At 37.9% G+C, this 17,814-nt stretch overlaps 1 protein-coding gene across 1 annotated transcript in view; it reads left to right on the forward strand.

The window, feature by feature from the left end:
• The window catches only part of slx4ip (SLX4 interacting protein), a 141,686-nt gene that overhangs the window by 9,046 nt on the left and 114,826 nt on the right, over positions 1-17,814 (forward strand). Inside the window, 1 exon segment of the mRNA XM_043696612.2 lies at positions 615-723. Within this exon segment, the coding sequence (XP_043552547.2) occupies positions 667-723 (57 nt within the window). The 5' untranslated portion in view covers positions 615-666.

The raw sequence follows: 17,814 nt of genomic DNA on the forward strand, positions 1-17,814 counted from the left end.
CTGGAAATATTCCTGAGCAGAAGACTACAGAAGGAACTCAGAGAGCTGAATTACAATGAATCTTGCAGTACAGCCTTTGTGGTTTCTAAATTTCAATAAATGGCAGAACTTTCTGCATTATTGACATTCTTAAAAGGTTTTAGAGATGCATAACTCATTTACATCATGCCTTTCCATCATCAGAGCATTTCAAGTGAGTTGGTCTTGAAGGACTGTTAGATTTATTATGTGTACGGCTAGATATAAATAATAAGATAGAAAGCTTTGATGCTTTTGGTTGAGTGATCAAGATTGGATTAGCACACAAAGTTTCCTACTCCTGAAGTAATTTCTGTGGAATCTTTTGTGTTTGCCTGAACCATCCAGGTGAGGCCTTAGTTTACAATTTCACCTGAATGACTGTAAAATTGGACTGGCCCCTCTACTGCACAGAAATATTAACCCGAATTATGTGCTAATGTTATGTAGAATGGCTAAAACTCTCAATCTTTTGACTCCTAAATGAAAATTCCATTGATAAGAGCTGGCACTTAGTATTTAATATAGTATTTATATTAAATTAATATTTGGTTTCCATTATATTTCCTTCGACTAACTTTTCTCTCTTCACTCAGGCTGACTGCCCTGTCATGTAAATGAGTTGATAGCTTATTTGACTGCAATTGAATGTTGAGCAAGATCTGTTTTTCCACAATGATGCCCTCAAACAAATTTGTCCTTAAGGTAAGGCTATTTAGATTTACTTTGAATGATACTTTCCATTGTATAATCTTGCATTGTGAGTTACTTTATTTTTAGAAGATCACTTCTTTATAGATAGAAACTGCTTAATCTGCAGGGAGCAAGGCAGAGAAATATACTGACTACTGTCAGCGATGCACGGTTATTGCGCATGATTGAAGACACTCCCTCCAAGCCATAGACTATCCCGACTTGGATTTGTGTTTCTATTCCTTTGCTGTCGCACGGTCAAATTCCTGGAACTTCCTAACAGCACTATGGCTGTACTTGCACCACGTGGGCTGTAATTGTTCAAGAAGGCAGCTCGCAATCACCTTCTCGAGGGCATTTACCAATGGGCAATAAATGTTGGCCTATCTAGTGACTCCCACATTCTGTAAACGAAGAAATAAAATACATTGGCTGAACTGCTCACTTAGTTTATTTCCACTGGGGTCTGACTGAGACTGCCGTAGACATTTTTCTCCAATTGAGCACAATATTTGCTGTCATTAAACTAGCTATTTTCTTCAACGTTCTCATGAAACATTAAAGCAATTCTCCTGCCCTCCTTGTAATTCTACTAAACCATGAGTCACTGATTTCATCAGCAAAGGATAAGTGGAGAGACCTGGAGGATTAAACATCATAATTTTCCCACCTTGCTCTAGCCAAGAGAATATGTGGCATTTTAAAATATTGTATTAAAAAGATTGTAGTTGTTTTGTTAAACTCTCTTTCCGCCCTCAATGCTTCTGCTAAACAAAATAATTCATTCTGAATTATAATGCAACAGGTTTTAATAACTGCCTGGCAAGTCACTCAATTGGCAATTGTTCATGTTTAAAGCTAAACACTGAGTGTTGCTAACTATTCTGCCATGGGGTGGGACTTCACTGTTAGTACTGTAGTGAGATTTTGTGTAGCTGCTGAGAATTACATAGAATGTACAGTATAGAAACTCATTATGAAGCCTGATCCTCGTCCATTCCTCAGCGAAAAACATAACCCTCTGTTTCCTTCTCCTTCCTGAGCTTATCTATTTCCTCCTTAAATGCTTCTTTACTGTGTACCTCAACAACTCCCTGTGGTGGCAGACTCCCTACTCTTGGTGACATCTTACATTGATAAACTCTGGGCTTGCTTTTCAACATAGGGAGCACAAGAACCAGGAGCAGGAGCGGGACATCTGGCCCCTCAAGCCTGCCCTGCCGTTCAACAAGATCATTGTTGATCTGATTATGGCCTCAATACCACTTACCTGTATCCACAATCCTTGACTCCCTTGTTGATTAAAATTTGTTCAACTTGGTCTTGAATATACTTAATGACTCAGACTGAACTGCTCTCTGCAGAAGTGCATTCCTCAGACAAAATACTTTCTGGGTGAAAGGGCATTTTTTTTAATTTCCATCTTAAATTGGATACCCTTAACTTTTAAACTACATCCTTCAGTTCTAAACTGATTCCAAAAGGAAAACCTCCTCACAGCATCCATTCTGTCAAAAGCTCTCGGGAAAGTCCAAATTTCAATATAATCACTTCTGATTCTTGTGATTCTGATGGATATAATCCAGTCTGTTCAACCTTTCCTCAAAACCTTTTCATCCCAGGCATCTACCATGTTCTCTGAACTGCTAAAGGCATTCTGCTTGTCTGCTCTGTTAAGACTTTTCCACATTTTTAAAGACCTTTGTTAGGTTATTTCTGAACCTTCATTAGAAAAGAAATCCAGGATGTACATCCTTTCCTGTTATATGGTGACGATCTGTATAGTCAGACCTTACTGTGACAAAGCCCTACATTTATATGTTCACTACAGCAAAGTTTGATGGTTTTTGCTGGACTAGAAAAATGACGAGGGAACATTTTTATTCAGGTTTTTAAAAAGAAATAACACAGTGTAGATTGCATGTTATTTATGGTTTTTCGCGATTCACACGGTTTCCAGCTTATTACCAGTCTAAAGAATCTTCAATTTTTGAAGCTGTGCGATTGCCTTTCTGAACTTATACAGGAAAAGGATAATGAGTTTTATGCCTTCTAAGGCTTTGCCATCCAAAGTTTCCTCAGCTTCTCTCTGACTCTGTGTCACTGATTCAATGATGTTGTCATCATTTGTAGCTGCTCTTGTAGGGAAATTTCAATTTCTTGTCACTTTCTTTCTGAAATTCTTCACTATCAAATGCCTTATCAGTGAACAACTGCACACTGGTAATAATATGTCCAACTTCCTGTACAAGAGATTATTTTTCAATTAGCCTCAGTTTGAATTTCAGTCGTGTAACTATGTGGATGCTGCTCAAGTATTTCTTATAGTAGAGCTTATTTTCTTGTCATAAAGTATCTCGTCTTGCTGTTGAGATTGTTGGTTTATTTATGGCAGTGAACCTATACCCATCTTATTCTTATGAGATCATTATATTAATACAGTAGCTTTCAATGAGTTAAAGACATTCTATGCTCCTGAGGGGTCACATTTAAGGCTGCTGATTTCCTGTTGTCCATGGATATTGTTGGCAAATCTAATTATTAATCTGCTGTTCCAGTTCTGAAGAAGGGTCACTAGACGTGAAACATTAACTTTGTTTTCTCTTTACAGATGATATCAGACCTGCAGAGTTTCTCCAACGATTTCTGTTTTTGTTTCACATTTCCAGCATATGCTATTAATCTATTATTATTTGAACTCTTACTAGAGATTTGGAACAATGTGCAGGTTATTTCCTTAGACAGAGATACACCTTCCAGCCTTTGATAAATCTTTTCTTCATACTAAGTCTCTGTTGATGTATTTGTCATGAAAACAAAGCCTGATTGACTATGCACAACTTGGGCACTATAACTACCTTAAACACTTTAGAACATCAACATGCCAGGATTACTGTTTCTGTTTACTGTCAAGTGATCTTGTTTCTAGAAAGTGTACATAGATGTTCTTGGGGACGGAATTAGACTCTGTTATGACATCCCACAACTGAATTACGAACCATCTGTCTTGGCTCACAAATCAAGATTGGCCATTTGGCCAAGGATCTGGAACACAGCCATCTCCTGTAGAATTGTACCTGACATCATTGCTACTTTCAGAAGGGGAGTGGTGGTGGTATTTTGCAACAAAGTACTTCTCACAGTTTGCCTTTCCTTTTAAATTCAATTTATCTAGTGAGTTTTTGAAATACGCTTGAGTTCTTTATCAAATATTTGCTGAGATCATGTCATGGTATTTGGTCACTGAACATCGGACTCTTTAATAATGTACATTATTTGTCTCCAAGTACTGTAACCCAGAAGAGGGAGCTCTTGAGCTGCATTTATATACAATATTCTGTTGCCAAAATTCCTTATGCAAAAATATGTAATGGAATTTTAATTTGAGGTGAATTTGACATTTGTTTAGCAGTTTTATCCTGTGATGGTTTTATTTCTTGCAGTCTAAGTACATGCAAGATTCTGTTCAATTGGGATCACTAATAACCTTTCAGACCAAAGCATTTAAAATTGAATAGATAAAGCTAGAGCCTAAGAATAATGAACGTCAACTACAGTTCTATACGACAAACATTCCTGATGATGCTCAACCAGTGTTCACTTAGGGTCAGTCTTCAGCCTTAGCAAAGTCGGGGATAATTATTATGAATGTTATTATTAATAATTTGATTTTTGGCATACAATCCATAACAAAACTAATCCTGTTTTCTTCCAATTTTGCATGGAAATGAGGAAATTAATGCTCTCCATTGTTATTGCTAATTTATGCAACATTGCTTATTTAATATTCCTATAGAAAGTCAGATCACTGATGATAGAGATGTTCACTGAGATGTATTCAATATAGATTACCACAGTCAACTTTTTGTCTTACTCTGAGAGGTTTTCCACTTCTAGCTGGTCAGTCATTGCTGACAGTTATTGTTTGCTTCTGCTGTTCAGCAAAAGTAGTGACAATTAACCAGCCAGAACCAGAATGCTTCCATGAGTGGTTCAAACGTTGATTAATAGGCCTGTGTTCACACTACCTTTCACCTCTAAACTATTTCGCAGTTGGTTCCAAGCTCTGAAGTTGGCCACAGTCCACCATTTGAAGATCCCTGAAGTATCTGACATCGTGCTAACAGTAACATTGGCTTGGCTCACTTGGTAGCAGTCACACTTACTGTTTTAGATTGTTGTGCTTTTAAGTTCCACATTAGGACTTGAGTAAATAATCATGGCTGTTGACTCAGTGCGTTACTAGGCCAGTGCTATGCTTTAGATGAGAAATTAAACCAGTATTGTTTACCTGCTCAGAATCCATGAAGATGTACTGCGAGTTCACTTTCAATCAGCACATAATAATAAAATAATTAGCTGGTTATTCTGCTCATTGCTGGTGCAACATGACTGGAATGTATACTTCTTTAATAAGTTATTAAGTTTCAAGAAATAATCAGTTGTGTTAAGCACTTACAGGCATTTCAGTGATGCACTATGTAAGTGTTCAGTTGTAAATCCCTCCTGACAAAGTGCCATCTGATAATCATTGCTTAAAGCAGCTTAATTTTTTAAATTTTGTATTAGTAGAAGAATGAATTCTTCATCTGCAGATATTTTAATCAACTGTTCAGACACGTTTTGAGATGCCTCTCAAACAGTGGGACTTGAACCCAGGCCTACTACGTGTAGGTTTTCTGATTACCAACAGCATGTTGCAATAAAAGTAATGCATTTATAAGGACTTCTGGTTTGGGGTGGAAATTGAGCTAATTGTTTCTATGTAATCACTCACAAACCTCTGTAGGATTGCAGTAGAAGATGCGAAAATAATTGGGTTGCAAGGCCAAACATCACCTCACTTGCCTGTGTGAAATTTCTCTATTCCTCCTATGAGACCACCAGTAGCTGCCACTCCCATAAATAATTATGGGAGCAGGGCTCAGGTCCACTCTGCTCCATTTAACAAGATTGCTGAGGGTCTTCAATAAAAAGCAATGGCAGTCGAGCTTTGATAGAAGCCTCCTCTTCCTCCAGTCTGTCCCAAACATTTATCTGCTGATGGCTTTGGTCTGGTCTGAGTAAATTAGTAAAAAACTTTATCCAGCTCACAGGGTGTTTCTCTTTATTTAGGAATCCTTCATTTCCTCTTCTTGTGCTGCAGAACTGCTGAAGTATTCCGTCCTTGCACAGCAATTCTTTTTGATACCAGAAAGCCTGGATAGTGTTTTGTGTATGCAAAGGATGATCCTCAATGCAGAAAAATAGGTTGGGCCAACATGGATCCAGAGTCAGAAATCCCACTCCAATGCAACTTTGTTCCAAAGGCAAAGATCCTAAGATTAATGTGATCTTATGTGTAGTAGAAACAATGTAATCACAATATTGTGGATATGTCACGTTATGCTCATTTTCAAACTTATCAATATCAGTGTAGTAATCTAATTGAAGAGTGGCTGCATGAGAGCATAGCTTCTGGTTCTGATGATGGAATTATCAAAACCGTGTTTAGTTTTTCAGTATAACTAATTTTTTACTTTTGGTCAGGGCATGATATTTATTGTTGTCCAGTAGAATTCAAACTTAGAATGAACCTTATGCAAAATTTTAACATTTTTTAGATTAGATTAGATTTCCCACAGTGTGGAAACAGGCCCTTTGGCTCAAGCAGCCCACACCGACCCTCCGAAGAGCAACCCACCCAGACCCCATCTCCCTTATCTGGTTTCAAAGATAATCAGAAATCAAATCATTTATCTTCTTCATTGGGCCTCGAGGAGTCAAATGGCCGACTCCTGCTTCTATCTTCTATGTTTGCATATGTTTCTATGTAAGCCTAAGATCTTCCCTGGTGATATCTTCTTTGGCTCACTGTCCATTTCTGTCTGATTATGGCTGTGAAAAGAACCTTAAGCCATATTTTTACTTTTTGGCATGATGTAAGTACAAATTATGGTGTTCTTAAATATTGAAAATACCATGTGGGTTTTTCCAACTGACATCAATTGTCTTCCCTTCAGTAAATGTATCTTTTAAATAAGGCTGCTGGTTTATAAAATTTGAAGGTTGTTAGTCCAAGGATTCATGTACTATACCGTTTTGTTTATGACGTGTTATATCATGTTAGATTGAGTTTGAAACACTCTTATCTGCAATGCATGTTATTGCAAGAAGAAATACAGTTAGCCATTGTGATACATCGAAAATAAAGGAAGCAGCAATGCATAGTAAATGTAATAGTTATTTGCTATTTGCCCCTTTTGGGTTTGAGTCCAGAATTTAATTTTTAATATCCGGCCTGGATTTTAGACTGTGAGTTGGCTGCCTAGATTCTGGAGAAATCCTGGTTTTTAAACTCCACATTTAAAAATGGCTGTCTGGAAGTTGGATTTTCTGTCTGGAGTTTGGGGCAGCCTAAGTTGGAACTCTAACTGGGAGACTCTAAATGAGAGTAGTGGTTGGTGAGTGCAGAGGCAGGCTGGGCAGAAGGCCAGGTTTATGTCAACTGATGGAGTAACATAGGAAACAATGACTTTTTTTTTAAAAGACCTCTGACATTATTTTCAAAGATTTAAATGACAGGACTTTTAAATAACTTGACAGCATTCTTTGATAGTTGGTTTTGACAAATCCTCTTGACACTTGTTTTGACAGCTGTTAACAGTTCCAATAAGCTTGACAGTCAATTAATTCATGTACTTTTAAAAAACATATTCTGTCCTATTTTTAATGCATATTCATGTGTACTTTGAACAATTCCAAAGGACACCTGACCTCCCCAAAAATGTCTGGGAGTAGATTGAAATGGGCACCCTCACCTTCCAAAGAAATCCACAAAGTTCAAACCTGCTCTTACTTGATCCACTTTGCACACTTCAGGTTTCACACTCCTGGAATACAAAATACACATAAGCCTCAAGATGATGATTTAAACAGCTAGTTGCACCTATGAGCCATGAAAGTGCGAATTCTGACCTGACCCAGTTCCTGCTCCTGCAAGACCTCAAGGCTGGACATGTGATTTCATTTTCCTATTTTCACCAGGCCAGAAAGTGTTCATGAAGCAGGGAAAAAGATGGACCTCTGAATAGAATAAATCTGAAATCTAAGAACATAGTGAATATTAGTCTGATATACAAGTCACATACACAAAGCTATCTTGTGGTGCCATTGATTAGTTTCAATTTAAGAGCTTGTGAAGGTAGAAATGTTTTGTATTTCCCAAAATTAAGTACACTTGGAAGTGCATTTGACGTAAGGATCTATTCAATAATTTGGAATTTCTGTTATATGTCACAACATGTTTAGTCTGGATAGAACTCACATACCGGAACTGTTGAACAATTTTAAAAATATATATTGTACTAAAGTTTAAGACCACACAGATTGTAAGCACATTAAAATACTTGAGTTATTGATAGTATTGCACATGGAGACTTAATCAAAAAAATCTATGAGGTAAAATCATGATTTGTACAACACATGCTGATGTATATTCTAGCTATTGTTATAGTAAGTGAAATATGTTACATTGAGTTAATACTTATGCTTATGTATTGTCTTTCAATATCCTAATCTCGACGTGCATGCCTCCACTATGATGCTGATCACTAAAAGACCTGCTAATCTTTTCCCTGAAAAACTCAAATGGATGTAGCTTATAGAGCTATTTGTGACTTGCCTCATCAATATGTCCAGAATTTACTTTTACTTAATAAATTCATCAATTCAGAGATGCAGAATCTTCTCTCAATGAGGCGATATACCTGAAAGTGTGTATATAAAATGTTAGAGTTATACAGCACGGAAACAGACCCCTCGGTTCAACCGGTCCACGCTGACCAAGGTTCCCAAACTATACTAATCCCATTTGCCTGCATCTGGCTCACATCCCTCTAAATCATACCTCTTCATGTACCTGTCCAAATGTCTTTCAAATGTTGAAACTGTACCTGTATTTATCACTTCCTCTAGCAGTTCATTCTCCATACGAACCACCCTCTATGTAGAAAAGTTGCCCCTCAGGTACCTTTTTAGATCTTTCTCCTCTCACCCTAAATTTATGCTCTTTAGTTTTGAATTCCCCTACCGCAAGGAAGAAAAGACCTTTGCTATCCACCTTCTGTATGCCCCTCGTGATTTTATAAAGGAAACCCTTGAACGCTCTACGCTCCAGTGGAAAAGTCCCAGCTTATCCAGCCTCTCCTTATAACTGAAAGCCTCTAATAGCAGTAACATCCTTGTAAATCTTTTGTGCACCCTCTCCAATTTAATAATATCTTTCCAGTAGCAAGGTGACTGGAACTTTACACAGTACTCAAAACGTGGCCTCACCAATGCCCTGTACAATCACAACATAACATTCCAAACTCTTATACTCAATGGTCCAAGCAATGAGAATAAGCATAGCAAGCGCCTTCTTTACTACCCCGTCTACCTGTGACGCTACTTTCAAAGAACTATGTACCTGAACCCTGCGGTCTCTCTGTTCAACAACACTCCTCAGAGCTCTACCATTAACTGGATAGGCTCTTGTTCATCTTACCAAAATGCAACACCTCGCATTTACCCAAATTATTCCCCAACTCCTTAACCCATTGGCTCAATTGATCAACATCCCCTTGTAATATTAAATAACCACCTTCACTGTCGATTAAACCACTAATTTCGGTGTCATCTGCAAATTTACTAACCATGTTACCTAAATTCTCATCCAAATCATTTAGATAAATGACAAATAACAGTGGCCTCAGCACCAATTCCTGCGGAACACCGATGATCACAGGTCTCCAGTCTGAAAACAACCCTCCACTACCACCATCTCTTTCTCTTACTGTCAAACCAATTTTGTATCCAATTGGTAAGTTCTCCTTGAATCACATGTGACCTAACTTTATTAAACAGCCGATCATATGGAATCTTGTCAAAGGCTTTACTAAAGTCCATTAAGACAATGTCTACCGCTCTGCCATCATCTACCTTTTTGATCACATCCTCGAAAAACTCGATCAAGTTAGTGAGACATGATTTCCCATGCACAAAACCATGCTGACCATCCCTAATCAGTTCTTGCCTCTCCAAATGCATGTAAATCCTATTTCTCAGAATCCCCTCCAACAACTCGCCTACCAGTGATGTCAGACTCACCGTTCTATAGTTCCCAGATTTCTCCTTGCAGTCTTTCTTAAATAAAGGTACAACATTAGCCACTCTCCAGTACATCAACCATTATGTTTTGTACTTAATACTATAATTTGAGCTATGCTGTGTGGGCAAAGTTTTTTACAGTAAAGAAGAACTTGCATTTGTATGGCATCCTTTATAATCTGCAGACACTCCAAGATGCATTGCAACCAATAAAATAATTTTGAATGTAGTCATTGATTGCTGCTTTACAACAATTTGTGTGTAGCGTGCTTGTACAAATAACAACATTGTGGGGGAAACTGAACTGGACCATTCATATAAATACTATAGTTACTAGAGCAGTTGAGAGGCTGGCAATTCTATAGATGATACAAGTAACACCCCAAAAAGAGCTGTAGCTCAGAAAATAGAAGGCAGGGAGTGAGAAAATCAGGAAAATTACAATCACCAGAGAAGTAGTACTGAATTAATTGTTAGAGCTGGGAAACAACCAGTTGCTTGGGTCCCAATGCATTTCATTATTGGATCTGAAAAGAAGTGTCCAGTGAGATGGTTGATAAACTAGTTTTGATGTTCCAAGAGTTGGGGAATGTCCCACAAGATTAGAGAATAATAAATGTAACTCTCTTATTCAAAAAGGGAAAGAGACAAAGTATGGATTTACAGGCTAGTTAGCTTAACATCTGTCATAAGGAAAGTGTTCAAAGCTGTTATTAGAGATTTTACAGCAGAATACTTCAAAAAGTTCAAGGTAATCAGACTGAGTCAGCATGCGTTTTGTGAAAGGGAAAGTTTATCTTTGTTCTTTGCGGAGGTAGTGAGTACTATTGATAAAGGGAATACTCAATATTTTCTAACCAACCAGTTCAGGGATGTTATAACACACCTTGGGAGCAGGTAGGACTTGAACCTGGGCCTCATGGACCAGAGGCAGGATGCTATCACTGCATCGCAAGAGGCCCACTATACCTAGATTTCAAGAAGGTGTTCACTAAGGTGTCACATCAAGTGGTGATGTGGGGAAATGAAAGCTTGTGGTTTTGGTGATAACATATTAGCATGGACAAAAGATTGGCTGACTAACAGGAAACAGTAGGCATGAATAGATCTTTTTCTGGTTGGCACAGTGGTGTGCCACAGAGATCAGTGTTAGGACCTTTGCAGTTTATATAAATGACTTGGATGAATTAATTTTGCCTAATTTGCTGGTGCTGAAAAGATAACTAGCAAAGCAAATTGTGAAGAGTACATAACGAGGCTACAAAAAATTATAGGTAGGCTAAATGAGTGGACAGCGATCTGGCAAATGGAATATAATGTGGGCAAATGTGTAATTCCCTACTTTGGCAGGAAGAATTAAAAAGCATCTTATCCAAATAGTGAGAAATTGCAGAGTTCTGAAAAAAGGATCTGGGTGTCAAAATGCGTGAATTGCAAAAAGCAAACATGCAGATACAAAATCTAATGAGGAAAACTAAAGGAAATGTATTGATTTATTGTGAGGGAAATTGAATACAAAATCAAGGAGGTTATGCTTCAGTTATAAAACTTTAAACTGAAGTATTCAGTGTGTTTAATAACTAAGTACAACCTATTGTTAAATATGCAGTGCTTGTTTGGAATGCTGCACACAGTGTGTGAACAAGTTCTAAATTATTCAGAAATGAGCACTGAAACTGACCCAAGGTAATGCATACCAAAACTAGCCTGATATCATCAAAAACTGAATGCCTTTCCTTGGTGAAAGGCAGAAAAAGTTCTGCCTGGACTTCATTAGGAAGTTCTTGAGTCCCATTTCACATCAGTATCTTTTACCACAGCCGCACAAAAGTAAACGAGTGATGGAATTCAGGAGAAAATGCCATCCCACAGATAACATATAGAATGAACAGACTACAAGGCAGCCTAATACTCTTTTATAAAATAGTATTTAAATGGTTGAGAATTTAACAAACTCAACCTAACAATATGATTTATAGAGTTTAATGCAGAATGTAGCAAATCTTTCATTTCTATTCTGTACCCTAAGAAGTGTATTGTATTTATTTGTAGGTTGCAATTATCGTTCTGCAGATCTTTTATTATTTTAAATTTTATTGTAATTGTCTGTTATATTATGAATAATGATTATTTTATTTGCATCCTCATCACAATTTGACACCTGTTACTATAATGATTTTTCAATGTAGCAATTATCAGTCTATGGGCAACAGGTGCTGGCTTTTCCATTCATACATACTTCTCATGAAAGTAATTTCTGAAAAGCACATTATAGGTTACGTTAATCTGTTCTACTGGAAAATAATATTTACAGAGTAATTGTGGATTTTCATTGCTGTAGTAGCATTGTACAAGTGAGTAAATTGTTATAAATAACTTGTTGTAAATTGTAACTGGGATTGTACCCGTGTGTTCTGTTTATTTGGATCCAGTTTAGGTTTTTGTGTGATACAATATCCACATTTTGTAAAATGGTTGTGGTTTATGTAAGGCTTCTGACAATGTAACAACTAAAATCTTGTTAGTTGATCGAAGTGTCAAAGGGCACAGAGGTGCTGAGCAATGTATTCATTTAAACTGTCAGTCATCTATGCTGCAAAAACATAGGGTAATGGGAAACTGAGGAGGAGATAAGAGGTGTTGGAAAGATGTCTGAGAGCTGTGTGTGAAGTAGAGCAGAGCTAATTAGGACAAAATGTGAAAATAAAATTTGTATTAGTACAAAGTTAATTTTAAAAACCGAAAAGACCGTGGGTGCTGGAAATCAGAAATGAAAACAAATTGCTGGAAAAGCTCAGCTGGTCTGGCAACATCTGTGGAGTGAAATCAGAGTTAACATTTCAGGTTGAGTGACCCTTCAGAACTGGGGAATTCTGAGGAAGGGTAACTTGATCCAGAATGCTAACTCTGATTTCTCTCCACAGATGATGCCAGACAAATTTTAATTTGTTAGTCAATTAGTAGTCTAAAACATAACTGTGAGAAATAGTTATTGGGTTATTAAACTATAACATGCAGAATAAAATTCCATTTAATGATAATATCCTAAATATATCAATTTATTTACATAGATAAAAGAGCATAGTGCATTTGTAGGTTACTTTTGCTTTGATTGAAACTACTTTGAGCTGAGCTGCTCATCTTGAATCCATGGCTCCATCTAGACTGCTTACTTTATTAAAAACAAATTTGATCACTGGCAAGCTAGTATTGATCGCTCATTGCTAATTGCCTTCAATTGAATTGAATTGTTATGCCATTTCAGAAGGGAGTTAAGAGTCAACCATGTTACTGTGGGTTCTGGATTCACATGTAGATCAGACCAAGAAAGCTCAGCAGATTTCCTTTTCCAAAGGATGTTGATGAACGAGATGGTGTTTTTCTCAGCGTTTGAGAATTTCTTGGTCACCATCACTGAGACCTGTTGTATATTCAGATTTTATCGTTGAATTTTAAATTCCACCAGTTGCATAGTGAGATTTGAACCCACAATCTAAACCACTAGCCTAGTCTTTTGGTTTACTGGATAACTGACAAAGCAGTATCTCTCTGTATCCACCTCCATAACATCCTGGGGGTCAATCAAAACCCTGCCTGTGTCCTAAATGGCTCCAAGTCCTGTTCATCCATCACCTGCCATTGCCATCACCAAATTATCTCCCAATGCAGTGACACTTCAACTTAAAATGTTTCACTGGGGGAGATCCAAGATGGCGGCGACTCAGCAAGTCTGAGTCTATAGTGCTCCTCCCAAGTCCAAGGCAAAGTGGGCCACCCTCCCCCACCACACTCACCAAATCAACTAAAAATAGTTTTTATTTAATGTAGTTAGTAGTTTAGTACGAAATTTATACAGTTCAGTCTCCTGTAAAAATGACTAGGGGGAAAGGAGCCCCCAGTTCTCAGCAGGCAGGAGCCCCTCCCCAGCTGCAGCAGAGGCTTCCGCAGCCGCCCCGGGGGACTTAACTACAGTGGCGAGCCTTGCGAAAATAATCTCCAAACTCAACGTGAAGATTGATGCTTTCATAGAAGAGTCCCGAAGTCAGTGGAATTCACTCTCGGCCGCGCTACAAAAGCTCGACCGAGACATCGAAGAATTTGAATGCCGAGTCGGAGGGGTGGAGCTAAAGGCCGCGACCTCCAAGGCCATTGCAGAATCAGCCGTGGATCGGGTCCGGCCTCTCGAACAGCAAGTGCGGACCTTAGAGAACCACATTGACGACCTCGAGAATCAAAGTTGTTGAAAAAATATTCGTTTGCTGGGCCTTCCCAAACGGGAAGAAGAAGGCCAGCTTACAAGGTTCCTTGAACAGTGGCTTCTGCAGTTATAGAATGTGGAGGCTGGATCAGGCCAGGTAAGGGTGGAATGGGCCTACCGGGTTGCAATACGCGGGCCGGCTCGTACCAGCAGCCCCGCCCGGTCCTGTTCCAGCTGCAGAGCTATAAGGTGAGGCAGATGCTCTTGGAAGCCTCCAGAAGTCTTGGGAAAGATCCACAAGCCATGACTCATAAAGGATCCAAGATTATGTTATTTCAGGACTTTTCCCCAGCTTTGGTTTGAAAGAGGAAGGCATTTAATGAAGCAAAGAAGTGTTTAAGGGATTTAAACATTCAAATACTCCTTGCGCTACCCAGCTATACTACGCTTTAGCCATGAAGGGTCTGTGTTTAACATCGGCTCAATGGAGAAGGCCATGGAACTTTTGGATTCTCTTAGACAAATTATAAGAGTTAGTTGATGTTGTTTTGCCCTACCTCCACCCCGGTTTATCCCCCCCCCTTTTTTTTTCCTTTCATTATCTTACTGTTTATTATTATCTCCGGGGGGTGGGAAGAAGGGCTTATTTATTCATCCTTTACTTAGCAATTTCCTTTCCCCCTTTTTTTATGTATATATAGGCCAGGAGGTCTAGTTAATGTAGATGGGGGGAAGGTGCCTACCTTATTTTATCTTTGTCCTTGGGAGCGGGGTTGTTTTCCCCTGTTATTTTGTATTAATATATTTAATTATTATTTGCTGAGACTGTAATTTTATAGTCATATATGTTCATATATGGTATTAACATTACCAAATATATCCAGGTGTTGGTGTGGGTGGGGGATAGGGTAGTCACTGTTAGTTCTAGTTCAGTAGTATACTTGCATTTTCTTTATCCTATTGTGGGGTGCCTGGGTCAAGGGTGGAGCACTGGTTGGGAGAGGTTATGGGTTTTTTGGAAAGTAAGTGATGCTCCCTGGGATTAAGGGGGAAGATCTCCAGTTAAATACGCTTTATACTGTTTTTACTATTTAGAAATAGTTTTTTTTATTATATTGATCTGAATGTACTAGAGAGCTTTTATTTTTGTGAATTTTATATGCTCTATGCTTGGGATGTTTTGGATAAATACAGGTTTTGTTGTGATCTGATGTTAACGCGTTCCGAGCATGTATATCACTGCTCAATTTGTGTTATCCGTTGGAATTTTTTTTTTCTCTTGAATAATGTAAGAATTTTAATGATACACTCTGGTTAGTTGTAAGTTAGATGAGTAGTTAGTTGAGTTTTGTCTCTTTTTTTTCTTGGTATTTCTTTTTTCTTGGTTGATAGATTTTGGTTATCATTTATTTAAGATTTAACTGTATATCAATGTTTATACTTGGGTTTTTTTTAGTTTTCTTTTGTAAACTTGTGGAAAAAAATTTTAAAAAGTATTTTGTCATTTTCAAATGCTTCAATGCACATCCCCCGACTGAGCCTTTCTATGTAACATTCTTCAGTAATACAGCTGTTCAAGATCTCTGCACCCGCTTTAGCATCCTCTCTTCCATCCCATCATCTGCTGCTGTGCTTTCAGCTGCCTGTGTCCTAAAGTATGGAATTTCCTGCCTCCGACCTCTCAAACTCTACTTCTTTAAAACATTCCTATAAATTTTGCCACTGTAGTAAGCTTTGATCACTAGTATATTTCTTTATCTGCAAGCATGGCATTTTTTAAATTAAATATTTATGGTTAGTGCGACATGTATTTCTATGCCTGTGGGAGTGTGGCTAGTTTGTTTTACTGATTTATGCAAGTCACTTAAATGACTTGTATCATTTTCAGTCTAAAATTCTACTGTGTGGGACAAATTTAAATATACTTTAAAATTTGTTTTTTTTTTGAAGAGCTAAAGTGACTGTAATGTGTTTGGGACATCCTGAGATAATTAAAGCTACAATAAAAACACAAGTTCTTTCTTTTAGTCATTTCAAATGCATTATGTGCCTCACTCATCCCCTTTAATGTAGTACTTTTGCACCACTTGTTCTGTGACTTGCTCATGATCTTCTACTTTAAACCTAATCAATGGTTAAAGGCATCCATTTCACTTTAACCAATATCTCCAGTTTGTTGAAGGTATTAAAAGAAGGGTTATCATGATGGTGTAAACCATGATCTAAGGTGTCCCACAAACTGATTGAACATGATTGCTTTGACCCGAGAAGCAATGTTTGTTTTACATTATTATATTTTTGCTACAAAGTAACATGCATTGTCTGCCATAATGTAGATCATCCAGTGTAAAATAAAAAATGGCAAGAAACCAAAATGGCATGAAAGCTATTATGGTGGATACCATAGTATAAATGATTTTAGTCTGGTGTGGTGCATGTTATTGTCTGGTTCAGATTAATATTTTTCCTCTCCCTGCCTCTCAAACCTAAAAATAAAAGTTCCCCCAACCATCCTGTAACCCCTTTTGACTTGAATACTCCATTTGGTCATGACTTTCCATGTGCAATGGCAATGCATATTGACCAAAAGATACTTACAGAAAATAAAAATGAAAACTGCTGGAAATTCTCTACAGGTCTGGCAACTCCTGAAGCTGCATCATAATTAACTAAAAAACAACCTCTGCTTCCCTCTCCAAAAATGCTATTAGACCTGTGGAGAACTTTCAGGACCTTCTGCTCATATATTAGATGTTTAGAATTTGCAGGGGGTATTTTGCTTTTAGTCAATAGCAACGGTTGTGTACTTGTATTTCAAATGCATGTGACTTATCAAATACTAAGTGCTGCATTAAAGTTCTTATCCATAGTTTGACGCTGTCTATAGCAGAGCTGGAAATGTGTTGCTGGAAAAGCGCAGCAGGTCAGGCAGCATCCAGGGAACAGGAGAATCGATGTTTTGGGCATAAGCTCTTCTTCTGGAAATGTGTTGCTGGAAAAGCGCAGCAGGTCAGGCAGCATCCAGGGAACAGGAGAATCGACGTTTCGGGCATAAGCCCTTTCCTGAAGAAGGGCTTATGCCCAAAACGTTGATTCTCCTGTTCACTGGATGCTGCCTGACCTGCTGCGCTTTTCCAGCAACACATTTCCAGCTCTGATCTCCAGCATCTGCAGACCTCACTTTCTCCTCAAAGCTGTCTATAGCAATCTGTCCTGGTGACTAGAATCTTAAATGCTCCCCAACCCCAACTGTATTTGCTTCCAGCGCTATGTGGAAGATGTAAACGAGATAAAGTTTTTCTCAAATTTTCCTCAATTTTTCACAGAGCCAGTCTTCACTTGCACTTTTTTTTGCATTCTTGTTACTCTTGTTATTTTGAATATTTCAAAATAAATGCAATTTATGGTAAAACGTGTATAATTTACAAATTAATGTCATTTTTTGGAATTCAACATAGTCATAGGTCGATGTTAGTTACTTCAATGAAGCTTTCTCTTACAAAAAAACGAAGATCTGTGAATGATTCTGGAACAGTGACCTAGTCTAGTATGTGGCAGAGAGCAGATGATTATAAGCCCTTGTTTTGTTGGTGGAACAGTGTTGATACTGTTGGCTTTACTACCTTTGGAGTAAACTTGCAAGGTTAGCTTTGTTTTCAGTTCAGAAGAAATTATGATGAATATGATTTGTTTTTAATTGGTTCAGAAAATTCAGATTTTCATTTCAGAAACACTAATGTTGAGCTGAGAAGCCATTTAAGTTTTGCTCTGAAAAG

Source organism: Chiloscyllium plagiosum, unplaced genomic scaffold (assembly GCF_037043375.1).
Source record: "Chiloscyllium plagiosum isolate Xiang-an unplaced genomic scaffold, Cpla_swu_hap1 HiC_scaffold_10, whole genome shotgun sequence".
NCBI classification, from domain to species: Eukaryota; Metazoa; Chordata; class Chondrichthyes; order Orectolobiformes; family Hemiscylliidae; genus Chiloscyllium; species Chiloscyllium plagiosum.